This window comes from Mobula hypostoma, chromosome 19 (genome assembly GCF_963921235.1).
Source record: "Mobula hypostoma chromosome 19, sMobHyp1.1, whole genome shotgun sequence".
NCBI classification, from domain to species: domain Eukaryota; kingdom Metazoa; phylum Chordata; class Chondrichthyes; order Myliobatiformes; family Myliobatidae; genus Mobula; species Mobula hypostoma.
The window spans coordinates 66,035,372-66,054,063 of NC_086115.1; the positions used below are offsets into that span (position 1 = coordinate 66,035,372).

The 18,692-nt window shown below is 42.0% G+C and overlaps 1 protein-coding gene across 2 annotated transcripts in view; it reads left to right on the plus strand.

Annotated features, from left to right (window-relative positions):
• Positions 1 to 1,068: 1,068 nt before the first annotated feature.
• cacul1 (CDK2 associated cullin domain 1) overlaps positions 1,069 to 18,692 on the plus strand; it is a 173,743-nt gene continuing 156,119 nt past the window's right edge. For both annotated transcript variants that reach the window (XM_063072081.1, XM_063072082.1), the window contains exon 1: positions 1,069 to 1,585. In XM_063072081.1, the coding sequence (XP_062928151.1) occupies positions 1,270 to 1,585 (316 nt within the window). In that variant the 5' untranslated portion in view covers positions 1,069 to 1,269. The remainder of the gene's footprint in view (positions 1,586 to 18,692) is intronic.

Below are 18,692 nucleotides of genomic sequence, written 5' to 3' on the forward strand. Positions count from 1 at the left end.
ACTCTTCTTCCGTCTCCTATGTCTCCGAGCCTACTTCTTTGGCAGGGATTCCCCTCCCCCAGTGATGACCCCTTCTCCTGTCTTCAACCCTCCTCCTCCTCCTGGACACCCCGCCGGGGCCTTCTACCTGCACTCGATCTTTTCATCTCCAACTGTCGCCAAGACATCAACCGTCTCAACTTCACCACTCCTCTCTCCTGTTCCAATCTCACTCCCGCTGAACGCACTGCCCTCCACTCTCTCCATGCTAATCTCAATTTTAAAAAGGCCCTTTATCTTTCCCCTTACTGGTTTTTCACCTTCTTTATAGGGCCTCTGGCCCTTCCCTCTTCAGTTCTGACGAAGGGTTCGGGCCCGAAACGTTGACTGATCGTTTCCACGGATGCTGCCCGACCTGCTGAGTTCCTCCAGCGTGTTGTGAGTGTTGCTTTGACCCCAGCATCTGCAGAGTATTTTATATTCTCGGTTTACAAACTAGATCGAACTGTTAATTCAGAAAAGGCAAAAGGTGGAGGTGTGTGCTTCATGATAAACTCTCGGTGGTGCTCCAAGATGGTGATTTTGTCGAACTCGTGTTCCCCCTACCTTGAATACGTAACGGTCAAATGTCATCCGTTCTATTTACCTTGGGATTTCTCCTCCATAATCCTGACCACAGATTACACACCACCAGCGGTCAGGGACACCACCCGGACCAGATGGGTTCACTGCTCTGGGTTCAGGTGCATTGTAAACGGACAGTTAAGATTCAGGTATGTTGCAGCTACAGAAAAACTATATTTGCATCCACACTTCTGCAATTGTTAACGCCGTGAGATGGGTATGCGTCCCTGGTTACACGGGAAAAATCGGACGTATTCACGACAAATGGAATCTTTCACTTCGCAATCAGCTTATTACAGTTTAAACAAATATTACCTAATTCATGAACGGATAAATGGGAATGCAGAAAACGAGGAGCCCGGTCTATGCTCACAATAGTTCCGTCTCCCTTGGTTACCGTCTCTAAGGCCCGCCGCTGCCGTCGGGTCGCCAAGTGTCGCAAAACCGAAGGCCGGTCGGCAAGGGGAAAGCCGTAAAGGGAGCGCTGCCTCTGGGCCCAGTGAGGGTGGTGTCGCTGGAATGTAGAAGAACTGGAGGGAGAGACGCCTATATTGATGTACACTGGAGCATTCATGTAGTAGGATCAGGCGAGTCTGCGACTGTTAGTGGTGCATTTGCCTTCAAAGTGTTCTTCCTGGTTCTCGTCCTGATCACGTAGCTGACGCCATGGACGAGAACATGGAGGAGGACGCCAGCTATCAGCAACTGGTAATGGACGACCACAATCACAACAACTGGGAGGCGGATGCTTATCAGCATCACCATAACCACCAGCACCATAACGGCCACCGCCACACTGAGCTCATTCTGCCCGAGCCAGGCGGTATGTCGCAAGCACAACAGGATCCCAAAGAACTACACCACCACCACCACCATCATCTGTCTGTCAACGGGGAAGAGCGAGGGCCAGGAGCGCATAGGGAGCCTGAGCCCATGACCAATAAAGTAACCCTGAATATTAACAGTTCAGCTTCCAAGTTCTGTAAGTGAAACAGGGGGAGAAGAATCTTAAGACTATGTGTATTTTAAGATTATTTGTGTTAAATAACTGATAGTTAACGAGAATGAGGAATTCATGGTTTGAATTTAATTCATTAGAGTTGGATTTTCCATGCTTTTTATTTAAATTTTTTGTGCATCTAGCTGTAATAGTATATCCCTAAATATTGTATCTTAATATTTGGTGGGCAATGCTATAAAGCTGAAGTACAAATCATTTGAAGTAGAAAGTGTAGTTACTTAAATGCCACTCTCAATAGCAAAGAAATAAATAGGTTCTGATCTAAATAAACCTGAAACTTTTACTCAAACTAGCTTTCATGCATTAACTGCATTTCATATGTATGTGCAATAGGAATTGAAATAAGAATTAATTACTTTCTTGGGGGAATAGTACATGCTTGGTTTAATTTCAAATGAATGTGTCTGTCAACAGGTGTTTGGGACTAACGTAATCTATACAGTGGCATGCAAGAGTTTGGGCACCCCTCGTCAAAATTTCTGTTACTGTGAATAGCTAAGCAAGTAAAAGATGAACTGATTTCCAAAAGGTATAAAGTTAAAGATGACACATTTCTTTAATATTTTAAGCAAGAAAACTTTTTTATTTCCATCTTTTACGGTTTCAAAATAACAAAAAAGGAGAAGGGCCACTGGCTGCAACACAAGTCCAAAGCATGATCGATCCACCCCCGTGCTTAACAGTTGGAGAGGTGTTCTTTTCATGAAATTCTGCACTTTTTTTCTCCAAACATACCTTTGCTTATTGCAGCCAAAAAGTTCTATTTTAACTTCATCAGTTCACCGGACTTGTTTCCAAAATGCATCAGGCTTGTTTAGATGTTCCTTTGAATCTTTTGAATAGCACTTCTTGGCTGCAATGAGCAAAGGTATGTTTGGAGAAAAAAGGGTGCAGAATTTCATGAAAAGAACCCCTCTCCAACTGTTAAGCACGGGGGTGGGTCGATCATGCTTTGGGCTTGTGTTGCGGCCAGTGGCACGGGGAACATTTACTGGTAGAGGGAAGAATGAGTTCAATTAAATACCAGCAAATTCTGGAAGCAAACATCACACCGTCTGTAAAAAAAAAAGCCGAAGATGAAAAGAGGATGGCTTCCACAACAGGATAATGATCTTAAAAACACCTCAAAATCCACAATGGACTACCTCAAGAGGTGCAAGCTGAAGGTTTTGCCATGACCCTCACACTCCCCTGACCTGAACATCATCAAAAATCTGTGGATAGACCTCAGAAGAGCAGTGCATGGAAGATGGCTCAAGAATCTCACAGAACTAGAAGCCTTTTGCAAGGAAGAATGGGCGAAAATCTCCCAAACAATAATTGTAAGACTCTTAGCTGGCTACAAAAACTGTTTACAAGCTGTGATAATTGCTAAAGGGGGTGTTACTAAGTACTGCCAAGCAGGGTGCCCAAACTTTTGCTTCAGGCCCTTTTTCTTTTTTGTTATTTGGAAACTGTAAAAGATGGAAATAAAAAAAGTTTTCTTACTTAAAATATTAAGGAAATGTGTCATCTTTAACTTTATGCCTTTTGGAAATAAGTTCATCTTTTACTTGCTTAGCTATTCACAGTAACAGAAATTTTGACCGGGATGCCCAAACTTTTGCATGACACTGTATGCATTGGACTTTCTTCACTGACAAAAGTAAAATGCCAAGGCAAGCCTAGAATATTTGCAAACTGGAAGTAACAGTAAATTGCCAAGTAAAAGGAATAAACTCCACTCTTGAAAATTGAATGCTGCCTCTGAGGGATTGTTGCATACTTTGGTTACTTTTTCTCTGCTTTTTCCAGGTGTTGTGAATAATTGAAACTGAGACCTGACATTCATGACATAAGTTTAACCATCTTAACGCTTGCTCTGTCTGTGTATGTGTAAATATCCTATCAATATTTGACACAACTTATTTTAAAATTAATTATTGAATTTATCTGTAGAAGGTATATGTGTAATCTGTACAGTGAAAATTTAAGTACTGAAATAACGCAGAATCCAGAAAGCAGAGTTTAGTTGCAGTTCCCCTGATATACTTGTCTGCATCTGCAAAACTCATTATTGTATTGAACAGTATAGAACTGGAGGATTAAAACACAAGAGATTCTGCGGATGTTGGAAATCCAGAGCAACATGCACAAAATGCTGGAGGAACTCAGCAGGTCAGGCAGTATCAATGGTAATGAACAAAAAGTTGATATTTTGGGCTGAGACCTTTCATCCTAGTGTTTTAAATTGGTACTGATTTTCTTGGGCTGAGAAATTGTAACTTGTTTCAGGTTTATGTTAGTGTGGTGAGAAAGCAGGTAGGTAAATATCGTTTGGGAAGAGAAAATTGTCTGGAGTTCCTGTAGGTTAGTGGTCACCAATCTTTTCAAGCCCAAGATCTCCTACCTTGACCTTAGTGGAAGGCAAGATCTACCTACTAAATCGTTTATATTAAAAAAAAAACCCAGCTCAGATTATACTTCCAATTTGAGGCCTTTTATTTGGGCTAATTGTATTTGAATTACACAAAATACTTTTGTCAAACTTTCAAATTAATTCAAACAAGAAAACACTGTAACTAGCATATCAAGCAGGCCATAGCTGTCTTTCTTTAAGAATATTACAATACTTCCCACCTTTAATTCTAACTTTCATTATTTAATTTTATTTCAGCACGAAAAATAAATGAATAAGAATTGACTCTTGCACTCAGTGTGATGACTGGGGCTGAATACTTTCCGCTAGTAGAGACAACCAGTCTGAGACAGTCTGTGAGGTGTCTGTCAGTAAGACAGCTCCTGTACTTAGATTTAATAATTTTCATCTGTGAAAATGCAATTTCACATAGATAAGTTGACCTGGCACTAACTTTTAGTGCTATAAAACCAACGCGCCCACCGCGCATTGCTGGGGCCCCATCAGTAGTAATTGCCACCAGTTTATGAATGGGGGTGTCATTTTCACGGACATATTTTTTTAACTCATTGTAAATATCCTCGCCTCTTGTTCTCTCCTTTAATTGCGAAAGAGTTAGGAAGTCCTCCTTTGTTGTATAATCCTGGAAAGCCATTCTGACAAATACAACAAGCTGAGCTGTTTGCATTACATCCAGGGATTCATCAAACTGTAGTGAAAAATATTCAGAGTGACAAGTCCTTTAACAGTTGTCGATCCATGTCCTCTGACAGTGACTATACCCTCCTTGTCACTGTTGCAGGGCCAAGTGGTATATTATGTATTGCGGTTGTGATGTTGTTTTTGTTTTTAAAGTCATTAAAAACAGTCTCTGCAGTAATGGCCATTGCTTCCTTGAATAAATCGCCATTTGTAAAAGGCTTCTTGTGTTTAGCCAAAAGGTGACTGACACGAAATGATGCTTCAATAGCAGCTTTATTTTGAGCAGCATGTTTTGTGAAAAACGATTGCTGGGCCTTCAACCCTGATTTCAGCTCCTCAACTTTCCAGGCACGAATTGCGCTCTTCGGGGGGTAGGTGTCTTTAAATTCCTGGTGGTTGCTGTTGTGGTGCCGCTCCAGATTCCCTCTTTTAGTCAGTGCTTGTGTTTGGTGGCACAACATACATACACACTTGTCTTTCACCAAGTAGAAATTCCTCTTCCCATTCTGGATGGAATTTGTATGTTTTTGCCTTTTTTCGTGGAGCCTCCCCCATGCTATCAGGATATCATGAGCGAGTGCTGTATATCAGTGGTCCCCAACCTCCGGGCTGCGGACTGATACAGTGCCGCGAAGCATGCAGTGGTGCAGCGGTAGTCGGAATGCACCCAGCACATCTTTAAGAAAAAAGCCGAAATAAACAAGCTAATTAATGAGGTGCCGCCTGGCACGTAAATGTCGGCCCAGATCAGAGGCGATTGCCGATTGCATGGCCTCTGATCTGGGCTGACATTTACGTGGCAGGCAGCACCTAACTAATTAGCTTGTTTATTTCGGCTTTTTTCTTAAAGATGTGCTGGGTGCGTTACGGCCACCACTGCATGCTTCGCGGCAGTGTATCAGTCCGCGGCCCGGAGGTTGGGGACCACTGCCGTATATTGATGTTTGTGACAGTCTGTACTCTTATCTAATCTAATTGGTCACTTTGATGCAGCACAGGCTACGCTGAAAACGCGGTGCATGGCGGGGCAGCTACACACATGCGCACCGGGCAGAAAGAACGGAATTAAAACCCAGCAACCCGGAAACAATCCCTCTTTACAAACAGCTTTCAGTAGCGAAAGTATTGCTATATTACCATTATCCTAATTAGTATTACTTATTTTTATTATGCTCACATTACAACAGTATTTGTGTATTTATTTTTGATTTTTTTCGGATCTACTTGGAAAGTCTCAAAGATCAACCGGTCGATCGGATCGATGGGTTGGCGACCACTACTGTAGGTGTTACCTACTGACACACATTAAGGAACTGTATGTTTGCAATGTCATCAGCAGTTAGCTTGGTGGGAATGGGGTTCTTGTTTACAGATGTCTTATGCAGAATAATCTTTTGGATCATATTCTGGAATCTTAATGCCACACTATTGGGAGAATTTGTGAGATAGTTGGTGGAAACTGGTAAAACAGAACTTTGTGATTTGGAATAAGTTGCTATATTATTCATAATTTAATTGGACATTAATTCCTAAATATGCAGGGATTTAATTAAATGGTTAATTGATATGCCTTGTAGACAAGTGCTTTTTAGAAAAATTGTGATTCAGTGAATGTAATCAAGTAATATTTTGTGCTTTGAAATAATTTATATAATAGACTAAATGGGTTATAGCATACAGAAGTGAAATGTTTTTATTGTAGCAGTGTAGTTTTGAAAGGAATAATATACATTAATATAGAACAAATGAAGTGCATTTCATTACCTTGAAAGAGATGAAAGTCTTTTACAGAAGGCAGCAATCCTTTGGAAGATTGTTGCTGTCGAATGCAGGGAATCATGGCAGTCAATTTGAGCACTGCAAAATCCCACAAGTAAGAATAAGGCATTGGCCCGAACATGCTTTTCTTTGACATTTGTGAATGAGTTTTAGCATCCTCCTGGTTTTCAATTGCTCTCATCTGGAAATGCCTCATTCTCTCAGCTGCATAGAAGCATTCGCCTAGATTTATTATAGCCTCTGGGTTAGAACTTGGGCAACAATGCTAGATCAGGGTTTGAAGGGAATATTTAGTCAGGGTTAATTTTGAACCTTGAAATGTTCTGAAGTTTGTAACAGTGAACAGAAGAAATCTATTTTATAGAAATGACACAAGTTCTTTGACATCTATCAAAATATTTTAAATGTCATTTCCTTTCATATAAATTTGATTTAATTTCTATATTTCTTTATTTTTATTTTAACCTGCTCAGTACCAAAAAGCTTGGACTCATAAATACAAAACCTTATCCATCTCTTAACATTTTAGATGAAGGGTGCATAAATCTTTGCAAGGTATTGCTGTACTAACGCTTCCTCATTTTAAGTGACGAAAGCTTCCACACCCAATGAGTGCATTTTTCATAACAATGTTTAGATGCTTGTAATCAGGCAGTTGTGTTCTTTTGGTCACATTTTATATTTAGTCTTGTGCCAATGTGGAGCAACTACAATGTTTGGAGCGTATTAGTCAGATAATGGTAGTGGTGTATTTCTGCCACTAAGAATTGCTTGTCTATTACTCAGTAATCTATTTTTGTCTTAAGTTGCATTTCTTTGCTGTGTATATCATACAGCAAAAAGAAATAACTGGTTTTAAATTAGGTTATTGAAGGAGAAAGACTCAGGCATTCACATACTGAAATCCCTGAAGGTGGCAAGTCAAGCTGATACGGCTTTCGTTATTTTTTGTTGTGTATCTATCAATAGAGACAAAGTAGAAAAATAAATAAATTAATACCATCATTTGTATAAACCACTGTTTAGACATGAACTTGTTAATAATTAAATCTTGGTACTACGTTTAAGGATGGAGATTAAGGCCTATAAGAGGTTAATTGGATTTATATCAGAGACAAGAGATATCACTTAATATGGAAATAGTAGTAACTGGGGCTTTTTTTGTATCTTCTGATGGAACTAGAAGATATAAAATTTTGCAAAAATAAGAGCTCTAATTTCCTATTTCTATGCCTTCACGTTATGGATATTCTTGCCAGAGCAAAAAGGGCACTGAGTTGATAAGGGAATAACTTTTTTCTTTGTTTTTGAGCTATGGTCTGGAATAGCTGAAACGTTGATATAAGATTCAATACAACTCTCTAAAGGCACATGGAGGTATAATAAAGGAAAATGCACAAGGAAACCTAAGAAATTTGCATATCTAGCACAAAAACAGTTTGGCTTGTTATGAGTGTGAAATTACGTGGTAGTTCTTATAAATAATATCTTGGAGAGTAAGATGGTTATGAATTTTTCTGGTATCTGAAAACTCTAGTGCTGACCAGCCAAATTAATTTCCTCCTTCCTTTCTGTATTTCCTAATGACATTGGTTGAATGGAAGCTGCTATAGCCTGTGACACTTGAGTTTTGTGAAGTGTTGTGTATTCATTTGGTATGCATCTAACCAGGTTAGATCTTAGACTATATGATACAGAAGCAGAATTAGGCCATTTGGCCCATCGAGTCTGTTCTGCCATTTCATCTTGGCTGAGCCATTTTTCCTCTCACCCCTATCTCCTGCCTTTTTTCTCCTCCTCCCATATCCCTTCAGCCCTGACCAATCAACCTTTGTCTTAAATATACATAAAGTCTTGGCCTCCACAGCTGCCTGTGGCAACAAATTTACAGATTCATTGCTCTCTGGCTAAAAAATTTCCTCATCTCCATTCTTAAAGGCTGTGTCCTCTGGTCTTAGACTCTCCCACCATAGGAAACATCCTCTCCACATCCACTCTATCAAGGCATTTCACCATTCAGTAAGTTTCAATTAGATCACCCCTTATTCTTCTAAATTCCAGTGAATACTGGCCAAGAGCCACCAAACACTCTTTATATGACAAGTTGTTTAATCCTGGCATATTAATCATGAATCTTCTTTGAACGCTGTCCAGTTTCAGCACATCCTTTCTAAGATAAGGAGCCCCAAAACTGCTCACAATACTCCAAGTGAGGCCTCACCAGTGCTTTATAAAGTTTCAGCATAAACATCCTTCCTTTTATGTTCTACTCCTCTTGAAATGAATGCTAACATCGCATTTACCTTCCTCGCCACAGACTCATACTGCATATTAACCTTTAGGGAATCCTGAACAAGGACTCCCAAATCCCTTTATGCCTCAGATTTTTGTATTTTGTCTCCATCTGGAAAATAGTCAACCCTTTCATTTCTTCTACCAAAGTGCATGAGCATACACTTTTCAACAGTGTATTCCATCTGCCATTTCTTTGCCCATTTTCCTGATCTAAGTCTTTCTGTAGTCCCCCTATTTCCTCAGAACTATCTGCCCCTCCACCTATCTTCATATTATCTGCAAACTTTGCAACAATTCCATCTTCCAAGTCATTGACATGTAACATAAAAACAATCGGTCCCAATACAGACCCCTGTGGAACACCACTGGTCACCGACAGCCAACCAGAAAAGGCTCCCTTTATTCACTCTTTGCCTCCTGCCAATCAGCTACTGCTTTATCCATGCTAGAATCTTTCCTGAAATACCATGGGCTCGTAGCTTGTTAAGCGCCTTGTATGTGGCGCCTTGTTAAAGGCCCTCTGAAAATCCAAGTGCACAACATCAACCAATTCTCTTTTGTTGATACTGCTTGTTATTTTTTCAAAGAATTCCAACATATTTGTAAAGCAAGATTTTCCCTTGAAGAAACCATGCTGACTCCAGCCTTTTTTTATCATGTGCCTCCAAGTACCCCGAAACCACATCCTCAACAATCAACTCTAGCATCTTTTCAACCACTGAGGTCAGACAAACTAGTTTATAATTTCCTTTCTTCTGCCTCTCTCCCTTCTTGAAGATTGGAGTGACATTTGCAGTTTTGCAGTTTTCCAGTGTTCAGGAACCATTCCAGAATCTAGTGATTCTTGAAAGATCGTCAATAATGCCTCCACAATCTCTTCAGCCACCTCTTTCACAGCACTGTCATGTACACCATCTGCTCCAGGTGTTTTAACTACCTTCAGTCTCCCAAGATCCTTCTCCCTGGTAATGGTAACTTCGCACACTACATGGCCCTTGGTGCCTGGAACTTCCACCACACTGCTAGTGTCTTCCACAATGAAGACTGATGCAAAAAGACTGATCTTGGTTGATTTGGTAAAGTTGGTAAAGCTTAGTAACTTTAAAATTTATTTTGTTGTATAGATATTGCAAATTCTAATGCAGAATTAAACCAGTGGTCTTCAGAGGCTGATTCTAAATGCAGAATGATCAGAAGTCAAACAGATAAGAAAAGTTCTCAAAGTTTCATATTCATTTAAAATTACATCACAATTGGTGCCTTTTAACTAGAATAAATTGTAAATGGTGATATAGAACATAGAACAGTACAGCACAGTACAGGCCCTTCGGCCCACAATGTTGTGCCAACCCTTAAACCCTGCCTCCCATATAACCCCCCCCCACCTTAAACTCCTCCATATACCTGTCTAGTAGTCTCTTAAACTTCACTAGTGTATCTGCCTCCACCACTGACTCAGGCAGTGCATTCCACACACCAACCACTCTGAGTAAAAAACCTTCCTCTAATATCCCCCTTGGACTTCCCACCCCTTACCTTAAAGCCATGTCCTCTTGTAGTGAGCAGTGGTGCCCTGGGGAAGAGGCGCTGGCTATCCACGCTATCTATTCCTCTTAATATCTTGTGTACCTCTATCATGTCTCCTCTCATCCTCCTTCTCTCCAAAGAGTAAAGCCCTAGCTCCCTTAATCTCTGATCATAATCCATACTCTCTAAACCAGGCAGCATCCTGGTAAATCTCCTCTGTATCCTTTCCAATGCTTCCACATCCTTCCTATAGTGAGGCGACCAGAACTGGACACAGTACTCCAAGTGCGGCCTAACCAGAGTTTTATAGAGTTGCATCATTACCTCGCGACTCTTAAACTCTGTCCCTCGACTTATGAAAGCTAACACCCCATAAGCTTTCTTAACTACCCTATCCACCTGTGAGGCAACCTTCAGGGATCTGTGGACATGTACCCCCAGATTTTTCTGCTCCACCACACTACCAAGTATCCTGCCGTTTACTTTGTACTCTGCCTTAGAGTTTGTCCTTCCAAAGTGTACCACCTCACACTTCTCCGTATTGAACTCCATCTGCTACTTCTCAGCCCACTTCTGCATCCTATCAATGCCTCTCTGCAATCTTCGACAATCCTCTCCACTATCCACAACAGCACCAACCTTTGTGTCGTCTGCAAACTTGCCAACCCATCCTTCTAGCCCCACATCCAAGTAGTTAATAAAAATCACGAAAAGTAGAGGTCCCAGAACCGATCCTTGTGGGACACTGCCAGTCACAGCCCTCCAATCCGAATGTACTCCTTTCAACATAACCCTCTGCCTTCTGCAGGCAAGCCAATTCTGAATCCACCTGGCCAAACTTCCCTGGACTCCATGCCTTCTGACTTTCTGAATAAGCCTACCATGTGGAACCTTGTCAAATGCCTTACTAAAATCCATGTAGATCACATCCACTGCACTGCCCTCATCTATATGCCTGGTCACCTCCTCAAAGAACTCTATCAGGCTTGTTAGACACAATCTGCCCTTCACAAAGCCACGCTGACTGTCCCTGATCAAACCATGTTTCTCTAAATGCCCATAGATTCTATTTCTAAGAATCTTTTCCAACAGCTTTCCCACCACAGATGTAAGACTCACTGGTCTATAATCACCCGGACTATCCTTACTACCTTTTTTGAACAAGGGGACAGCATTCGCCTCCGTCCAGTCCTCCAGTACCATTCCTGTGGACAATGAGGACATAAAGATCCTAGCCAGAGGCTCAGCAATCTCTTCCCTCGCCTCGTGGAGCAGCCTGGGGAATATTCCGTCAGTCCCCAGGGATTTATCCGTCCTAATGTATTTTAACAATTCCAATACCTCCTCTCCCTTAATATCAACATGCTCCAGAATGTCAACCTCACTCATATTGTCCTCACCGTCATCAAGTGATCTTTAAGGAGGTGGACATGTTTTGCAGCAAATGCTAAATTGATCAAAATTGCAATATGTGAACTTGCTATTTGGATTTAAACGCAGGTTGTCAATTTGGAATGTTACTGAAAGGCTGCTGACATGTTGAACTAGGGATCTGTAAGTACTGACCAGTTACATTTTAACCCCATTGTAAACATTTGCCTCCTGTTCATCTGACTAGACCTTTATTGTAGTAACTTTTGTTCAGGATGACACCAGTCTTGAGTTTTAGAAACCCCCAGGGTGCTATTGTCTGATAGCTCCAAGTCAAATCCCAATTTGAGTGATTTATTTTTGTATTGTGTCTGTCTTCAAAATTTAAGCTGTCAGTTATTCAATAAAGCTGAGGATGGATTCTAGTGGATAATAGATATTCCAATGGCTATTCAGTTCTGGTCATCTTACTGCAAGAAGGTTGTGGATAGGGTAGTTAAGAAAGCTTATGGGGTGTTATCTTTCATAAGTCGAGGGATAGAGTTTAAGAGTCGCGATGTAATGATGCAGCTCTATAAAACTCTGGTTAGGCCACACTTGGGAGTACTGTGTCCAGTTCTGGTCACCTCACTATAGGAAGGATGTGGAAGCATTGGAAAGGGTACAGAGGAGATTTACCAGGATGCTGCCTGGTTTAGAAAGTATGCATTATGATCAGAGATTAAGGGAGCTAGGGCTTTACTCTTTGGAGAGAAGGAGGATGAGAGGAGACATGATAGAGGTGTACAAGATAATAAGAGGAATAGACAGAGTGGATAGCCAGCACCTCTTCCCCAGGGCACCACTGCTCAAAACAAGAGGACATGGCTTTAAGGTAAGGGGTGGGAAGTTCAAGGGGGATATTAGAGTAAGGTTTTTTACTCAGAGTGGTTGGTGCATGGAATGCACTGCCTGAGTCAGTGGTGGAGGCAGATACACTAGTGAAGTTTAAGAGACTACTAGACAGGTATATGGAGGAATCTAAGGTGGGGGCTTATATGGGAGGCAGGGTTTGAGGGTCGGCACAACATTGTGAGCAGAAGGGCCTGTACTGTGCTGTACTATTCTATGTTCTATATGATACTATAGAGAGTGCAGAGGAGATTTACAAGGATGTTGCCTGGATTGGAGAGCGTACCTTATGAGAATAGGTTGAGTATACTTGGCCTTTTCTCCTTGGAGTGACAGAGGTTGAGAGGTGACCTGATAGAGGTGTATAAGATGGTGAGAGGCATTGATCATGTGGATAGCCAGATGCTTTTTCCCAGGGCTGAAATGGCTAACATGAGGGGGCATAGTTTTAAGGTGCTTGGAAATGGTTGCAGAGGGAACATCAGGGGTAAGTTTTTCATACAGTGCCGGATTGGGGGTGTCTTGGATCATATTTCGGGCCTTCCCAGGGGTCCGGGGCTTTAATATCGGGATCTCCCCAATCATAATCTTGGGAGCTTGAGTTGTCAATTTGCCTAGTCGCTTTTCTCTCATCCTGGTTCTGTTACTTGGTTCTCCTTCAGTGGAGGAAACCTCATGTTCTTGGTTGGGTCTGGGATTTGAGGGACAGTTCCCTTCGTTCATTGTTTCAGCTTCTCCCGGTTCATCGACTGGGTGATGTACCTGTCTCTGTTGCCCCTGTTGCCAGGCACAGACCATCTCTATTACTTCTTGAATCCCCTCGTTCTTGGAGTCGTCTGCAAGATTCTTACCTTTCAGAATGTTACTGGGCTGTGCCTTAAGCATTTGGGGAGCCACTGGCAGAGCTGGGTACGGAGGTGCAGTGGGAGATGGTTTGGAATAAGGGGGTGGGTGAGGTGGTGGAATAACTGGGGCTAAAAGGATTGGTGGGGCCGAACTTGAGTCCGCCTTTTGTACAGGAGCGGGTTTCTCTTTGGATTCAGGGCGATTTTTCTTAAATTTAGGAGGCTGGTGCTTCTTTGCTATTTCCATCCATTTTTCAGAACATCCCATTATATATCCGACATCCCAGTTTGGATCTCCATTCCCATCAGGTCTGAATCAATGGAATCTTAAACGACCCCCCGTATGGCCAATTCCCTTGCGACCACCCATACAAGTCACTACTAAAAGTTACTGCATATCGGTCATCTCCCGTTTCCTTAATAATGGTGTCTGCTGGTGATCCCGCAGGTACCAGCAGGTCTCCTACCTTCTGTCGAGCTTTCTTTACCTTCTTCAGTCTGGCCGTTGTTACCTTGCTGACTCTCGGGGGAGCCTTGGATTTCCGAGCAGGAGCCGATCTAGCGGCTCGACTGCTACTAGCAGCTCCCATTATTTTGTAATGAGAGTTAACTACAATACACTGTCACACAATCGCACGCACACACTCGCCGGTGAGTTTCACAAGACCGGGTGCTGTTTCGTCACTCCGTGCTGTTATTAATCGGTAGCTACCCTTAATCTGGCGCAGCCCTCCCTTTCAGCTAAGGGCTCGCCCGCTGCACTCCCTAACCGGAAGCACAGCGTTAATCTACCTCCCCTCCCTTTCGGATGAGAGCAGGCCCAGTTCCTTCTCCTGGATTCTTTTCCTAGAATCGCGTAAGAGCCACTGTCTTGTTTCCGCTCAAGCGTACTCCCCACTATCTTGCCTCAGCTCAAGCGTAAGAGCCACTGTCTTGTTTTTGCTCAAGCGTACTCTATAGCGATCTCATCCTCGTCGTCATTAACTGTCAGAGAAATATTAGGAACTGCACTCAGACACGGAGGAGATCGCTTCAACCAATCTTTATTTGTGATACCACGGGGAACTCTTCCCTAAGAGCCGGGTGTCAGAGTTCCGAAAACAGCTTCATTGATGCAGTTGAGTACATATCAGTAAGCTGTACAAGCAGGGGGTATCGGTTAGTTATCACTTATGATCACAGTACATTCCATTGATGTGACAGTAGGATGCAGGCTTTGAGGTTTAAATCAACATTCACAGTCAATCCTGATACATGACCTCTGTTGTGCAGACACAATACATTCTGTTGCCCTTTAATCACGATAAGGAAGCCGCTCTAGCAGAAATATGCTAATATGTGATAAAGAATTACAAAAACGGACAGACTGGTGCATTCGGTTTCCCCCCACTGTCACCTTTCACAGGCTTTAAGCATTTATCCCATTTTGTCCATTTTAACCTTTTGATGCTTGATAATCCCTCCACACACACACAGAGTGGTGGGTGCGTGGAATGCACCGCTGGCCACGGTGGTGGAGGCGGATATGATAGGGTCTTTTAAGAGCTTCTTAGATAGGTACATGGAGCTTAGAAAAATAGAGGGCTGTGCGCTAGGGAAATTCTAGGCAGTTTCTAGAATACCTGGTCGGCGCAACATTGTGAGTCGAAAGGCATGTAATGTGCTGTAAACATTTATGTTCTGTTATTCATATTCCAACACATTTTATGATTGAAAGAAAAATGTGTATTGTTCCACTGTAACAATATTGTGACTGTTTTAAACTAAATGTTAATTTTCAACACATTTCTAAATTGAAAGAAGTTTAATAACTAAAATGATGTTTAATTTATTGAAAGCTTTTCTGAAAGTTAATCTTTGATCACATTCAGCAAGAGAAACCCTTTGGCAAAAATATTGCATTTGTTATGAAGTGTGTGGGATATCTTAAAGACAATATAAGGTACCATCAGAATCAAAGATTTATGCCGTTCTACTTAACTGGAAATTTCTGGAGGTGACAACTGATTTGAAACTTATTACTTTTCTTTACATTTCATATCATTTGGTGATGCTTGTATTTGAGGCTAATACTTGTGGGCAATGGTTGCTGTGGCTATTGTGGGGGAAGAAGACGAGTACAGAGGATTCTGTAGTTACAGGAGTAGACATGAGATTCTATGGATGTGATAGAGACACCCAGATGGAATGATGCTTCCAAGGTGCCAGGGTCAGGGAAGTTTGGATCAGGTTCATAGCATTCTAAAGTGGAAAGGTGAACAGACAGAAGTTGTGGTTCCTGTTGGTCATCATGATCATCAGGTGCCATGCCCCGTTTGAACTTTGACTGCCATAGCCCACACACTCCTGTTTCGGGTCAAGTGGATCAATTCATTGCTACCAATGATATAAATAGGGAAAAGGAGTAGGTCCTGAAGAGAGAATATAGGGAGTTGGGGTTAGGCAGAAAGCTGAAAAGCAGTAATTACTCCAAAGTAGTAATATCTGGATTGCTGCCTATACCACGTACCAGTAAGAGTAAATTTAGGATAATATGGCAAAGGAATGCCTGGCTGAAGAACTGGTGCAGAAGGCTGGTGTAGATGGCTGCCAGTGACTAGTGTTCCACAGGGGTCTGTCTTTTTACACTATATGTCTATGATTTGGATGATGAAATTGATGGCTTTGTTACCAAGTTTGCAGACGATATGAGGATAGGTGGAGGAGAAGATAATTGTGAGGAAGCAGAGAGGCTACAGAAGGACTTAGACAGATTAGGAGAATTGGCAAAGAAGTGGCAGATGGAATGCAGTATTGGGAAGTGCATGGTCATGTAATTCGGTAGAAGAAGGGTTCACTATTTTCTAAATGGTGAGCAAATACAAAACTCCTAGGTGCAAAGGAACTTGGGAATCCTTGTGCAGGATTCCATAAAGGTTAATTTGCAGACTGAATCTGTGATGAGGAAGGCAAATGCAATGAAAGCATTCATTTCAAGAGGACTAGGATATAAAAGCAAGGATGACACTTTATAAAGCACTGGTGAGGCCTCACTTGGAGTATTGTGAGCTGTTTTGGTCTTATCTTAGAAAGGATGTGCTGAAAATGGAGAGGGTTAAAAGTAGGTTCATGAAATGATTTCAGGATTGAATGGCTTGTCATATGAAGGGCATTTGATGGCTCTGGGCTTGTATTCACTAGAATTCAGAAGAATGAGGGGTAACCTCAGTGAAACCTATCAAATTCTAAAAGGCCTTGATAGTGGATCAGTACTTGGTTAGTGGATAAGCAGATGAGCTTAGAGCGTGGATCAGTACTTGGAGCTATGATGTTGTGGCCATTATAGAGACTTGGATGGCTCAGGGGCAGGAATGGTTACTTAGAGTGCCAGGCTTTAGATGTTTCAGAAAGGACAGGGAGGGCAGCAAAAGAGGTGGGGGCATGGCACTGCTGATCGGAGATGGTGTCAGGGCTGCAGAAAAGCAGGAAGTCATGGAGGGATTGTCTACTGAGTCTCTGTGGGTGGAATGTAGGAACAGCAAGGGGTCAATAACTCTGGGTGTTTTTTATAGACCACCCAAGAGTAACAGCGACATTGAGGAGTATATAGGGAGATAGATTCTGGAAAGATGTAATAATAACAGTGTTGTCATGGTGGGAGATTTTAATTTCCAAATATTTATTGGCATCTGCCTAGAATAAGGGGTTTAGAGGGGTGGAGTTTGTTAGGTGTGTTCAGGAAGGTTGCCTGACAATATGTGGATAAACCTGCACGAGGAGAGGGTGCAGGAATTCACATTAAAAGGGTTGCTGGACATGGGTAAGAGAGCACAGGTCAGGGTATTTTTAGCTTTAAGGGGTACAGGGTTTTTTTTACAGGATATGATGGATAAGCAGGTATAGGGTACTAGGATGGCCAAAGATGGGAGGATAAAGTGTAGGTTAGGGGGTGTGTGTGTGTGTGTTTGTGATTGGATGAAGGGATTTAGAATGTAAGTATATTGCACACCCCAGAGCAGAAGGTCGCGGTAATGCACCACTAAGCTGGGTGCCAACTGCCGTAAAACAAGATGGAGAGGCTGTACTTGATCTGGTATTGGGAAATGAACCTGGTCAGGTGTCAGGTCTCTCAGTGGGAGAGCATTTTGGAGATAGTGATCAAAATTCTATCTCCTTTACCATATCATTGGAGAGGGATAGGAACAGACAAGTTAGGAAAGCGTTTAATTGGAGTAAGAGGAAATATGAAGCTAACAGGCAGGAACTTGGAAGCATAAATTGGAAACAGATGTTCTCAGGGAATGTGGCAAATGTTCAGGGGATATTTGTGTGGCATTCTGCATAGGGACATTCCAATGAGACGGAAAGGATGGTAGGGTACAGGAATCGTGGTGTACAAAGGCTGTTGAAAAGCTAGTCAAGAAGGAAAGAAAAGCTTATGAAATGTTCAAAAAGCTAGGTAATGATAGAGATCTAGAAGATTATAAGGCTATCAGGAAGGAGCTTAAGAATGAAATTAGGAGAGACAGAAGGAGCCATAAGAAGGCCTTGGCGAGCAAGAATAAGGAAAACCCCAAGGCATTCTACCAGTATGTGAAGAGCAAGAGGATAAGATATGAGAGAATAGGACCAACCAAGTGTGACAGTAGAAAAGTGTGTATGGAACCGGAGGAGATAGCAGAGGTACTTAATGAATACTTTGCTTCAGTATTCACCATGGAAAAGGACCTTAGTGATTGTAGTGATGTCTTGGAGTGGACTGAAAAGCTTGAGCAAATAGACATTAAGAAAGAGGACGTGCTAGAGCTTTTGGAAAGCATCAAGTTGGAAAAGTCACTGGGACTGGATGAGATGTACCCCAGTTATTGTGGATTGCTGAGCCTCTGGCAATGATCTTTGCATCACTAATGGGGACAGGAGAGGCTTTGGATGATTGGAGAGTTGCAGATGTTGTTCCCGTATTCAAGAAAGGGAGTAGAGGTAGCCCAGGAAATTATAGATCAGAGAGTCTTACTTCAATGGTTGTTAAGTTGATGGAGAAGATCCTGAGAAGCAGGATTATGAACATTTAGAGAGGCATAATATGATCAGGAATAGTCAGCATGGCTTTGTCAAAGGCAGGTTGTGCCTTACTAGCCTGATTGAATTTTTTGAGGATGTGACTAAACATTGATGAAGGTAGAGCAGTCGATGTAGTGTATATGGATTTCAGCAAGGCATTTGATAAGGTACCCCATGCAAGGCTCATTGAGAAAGTAAGGAGACATGGAATTCAAGGGGA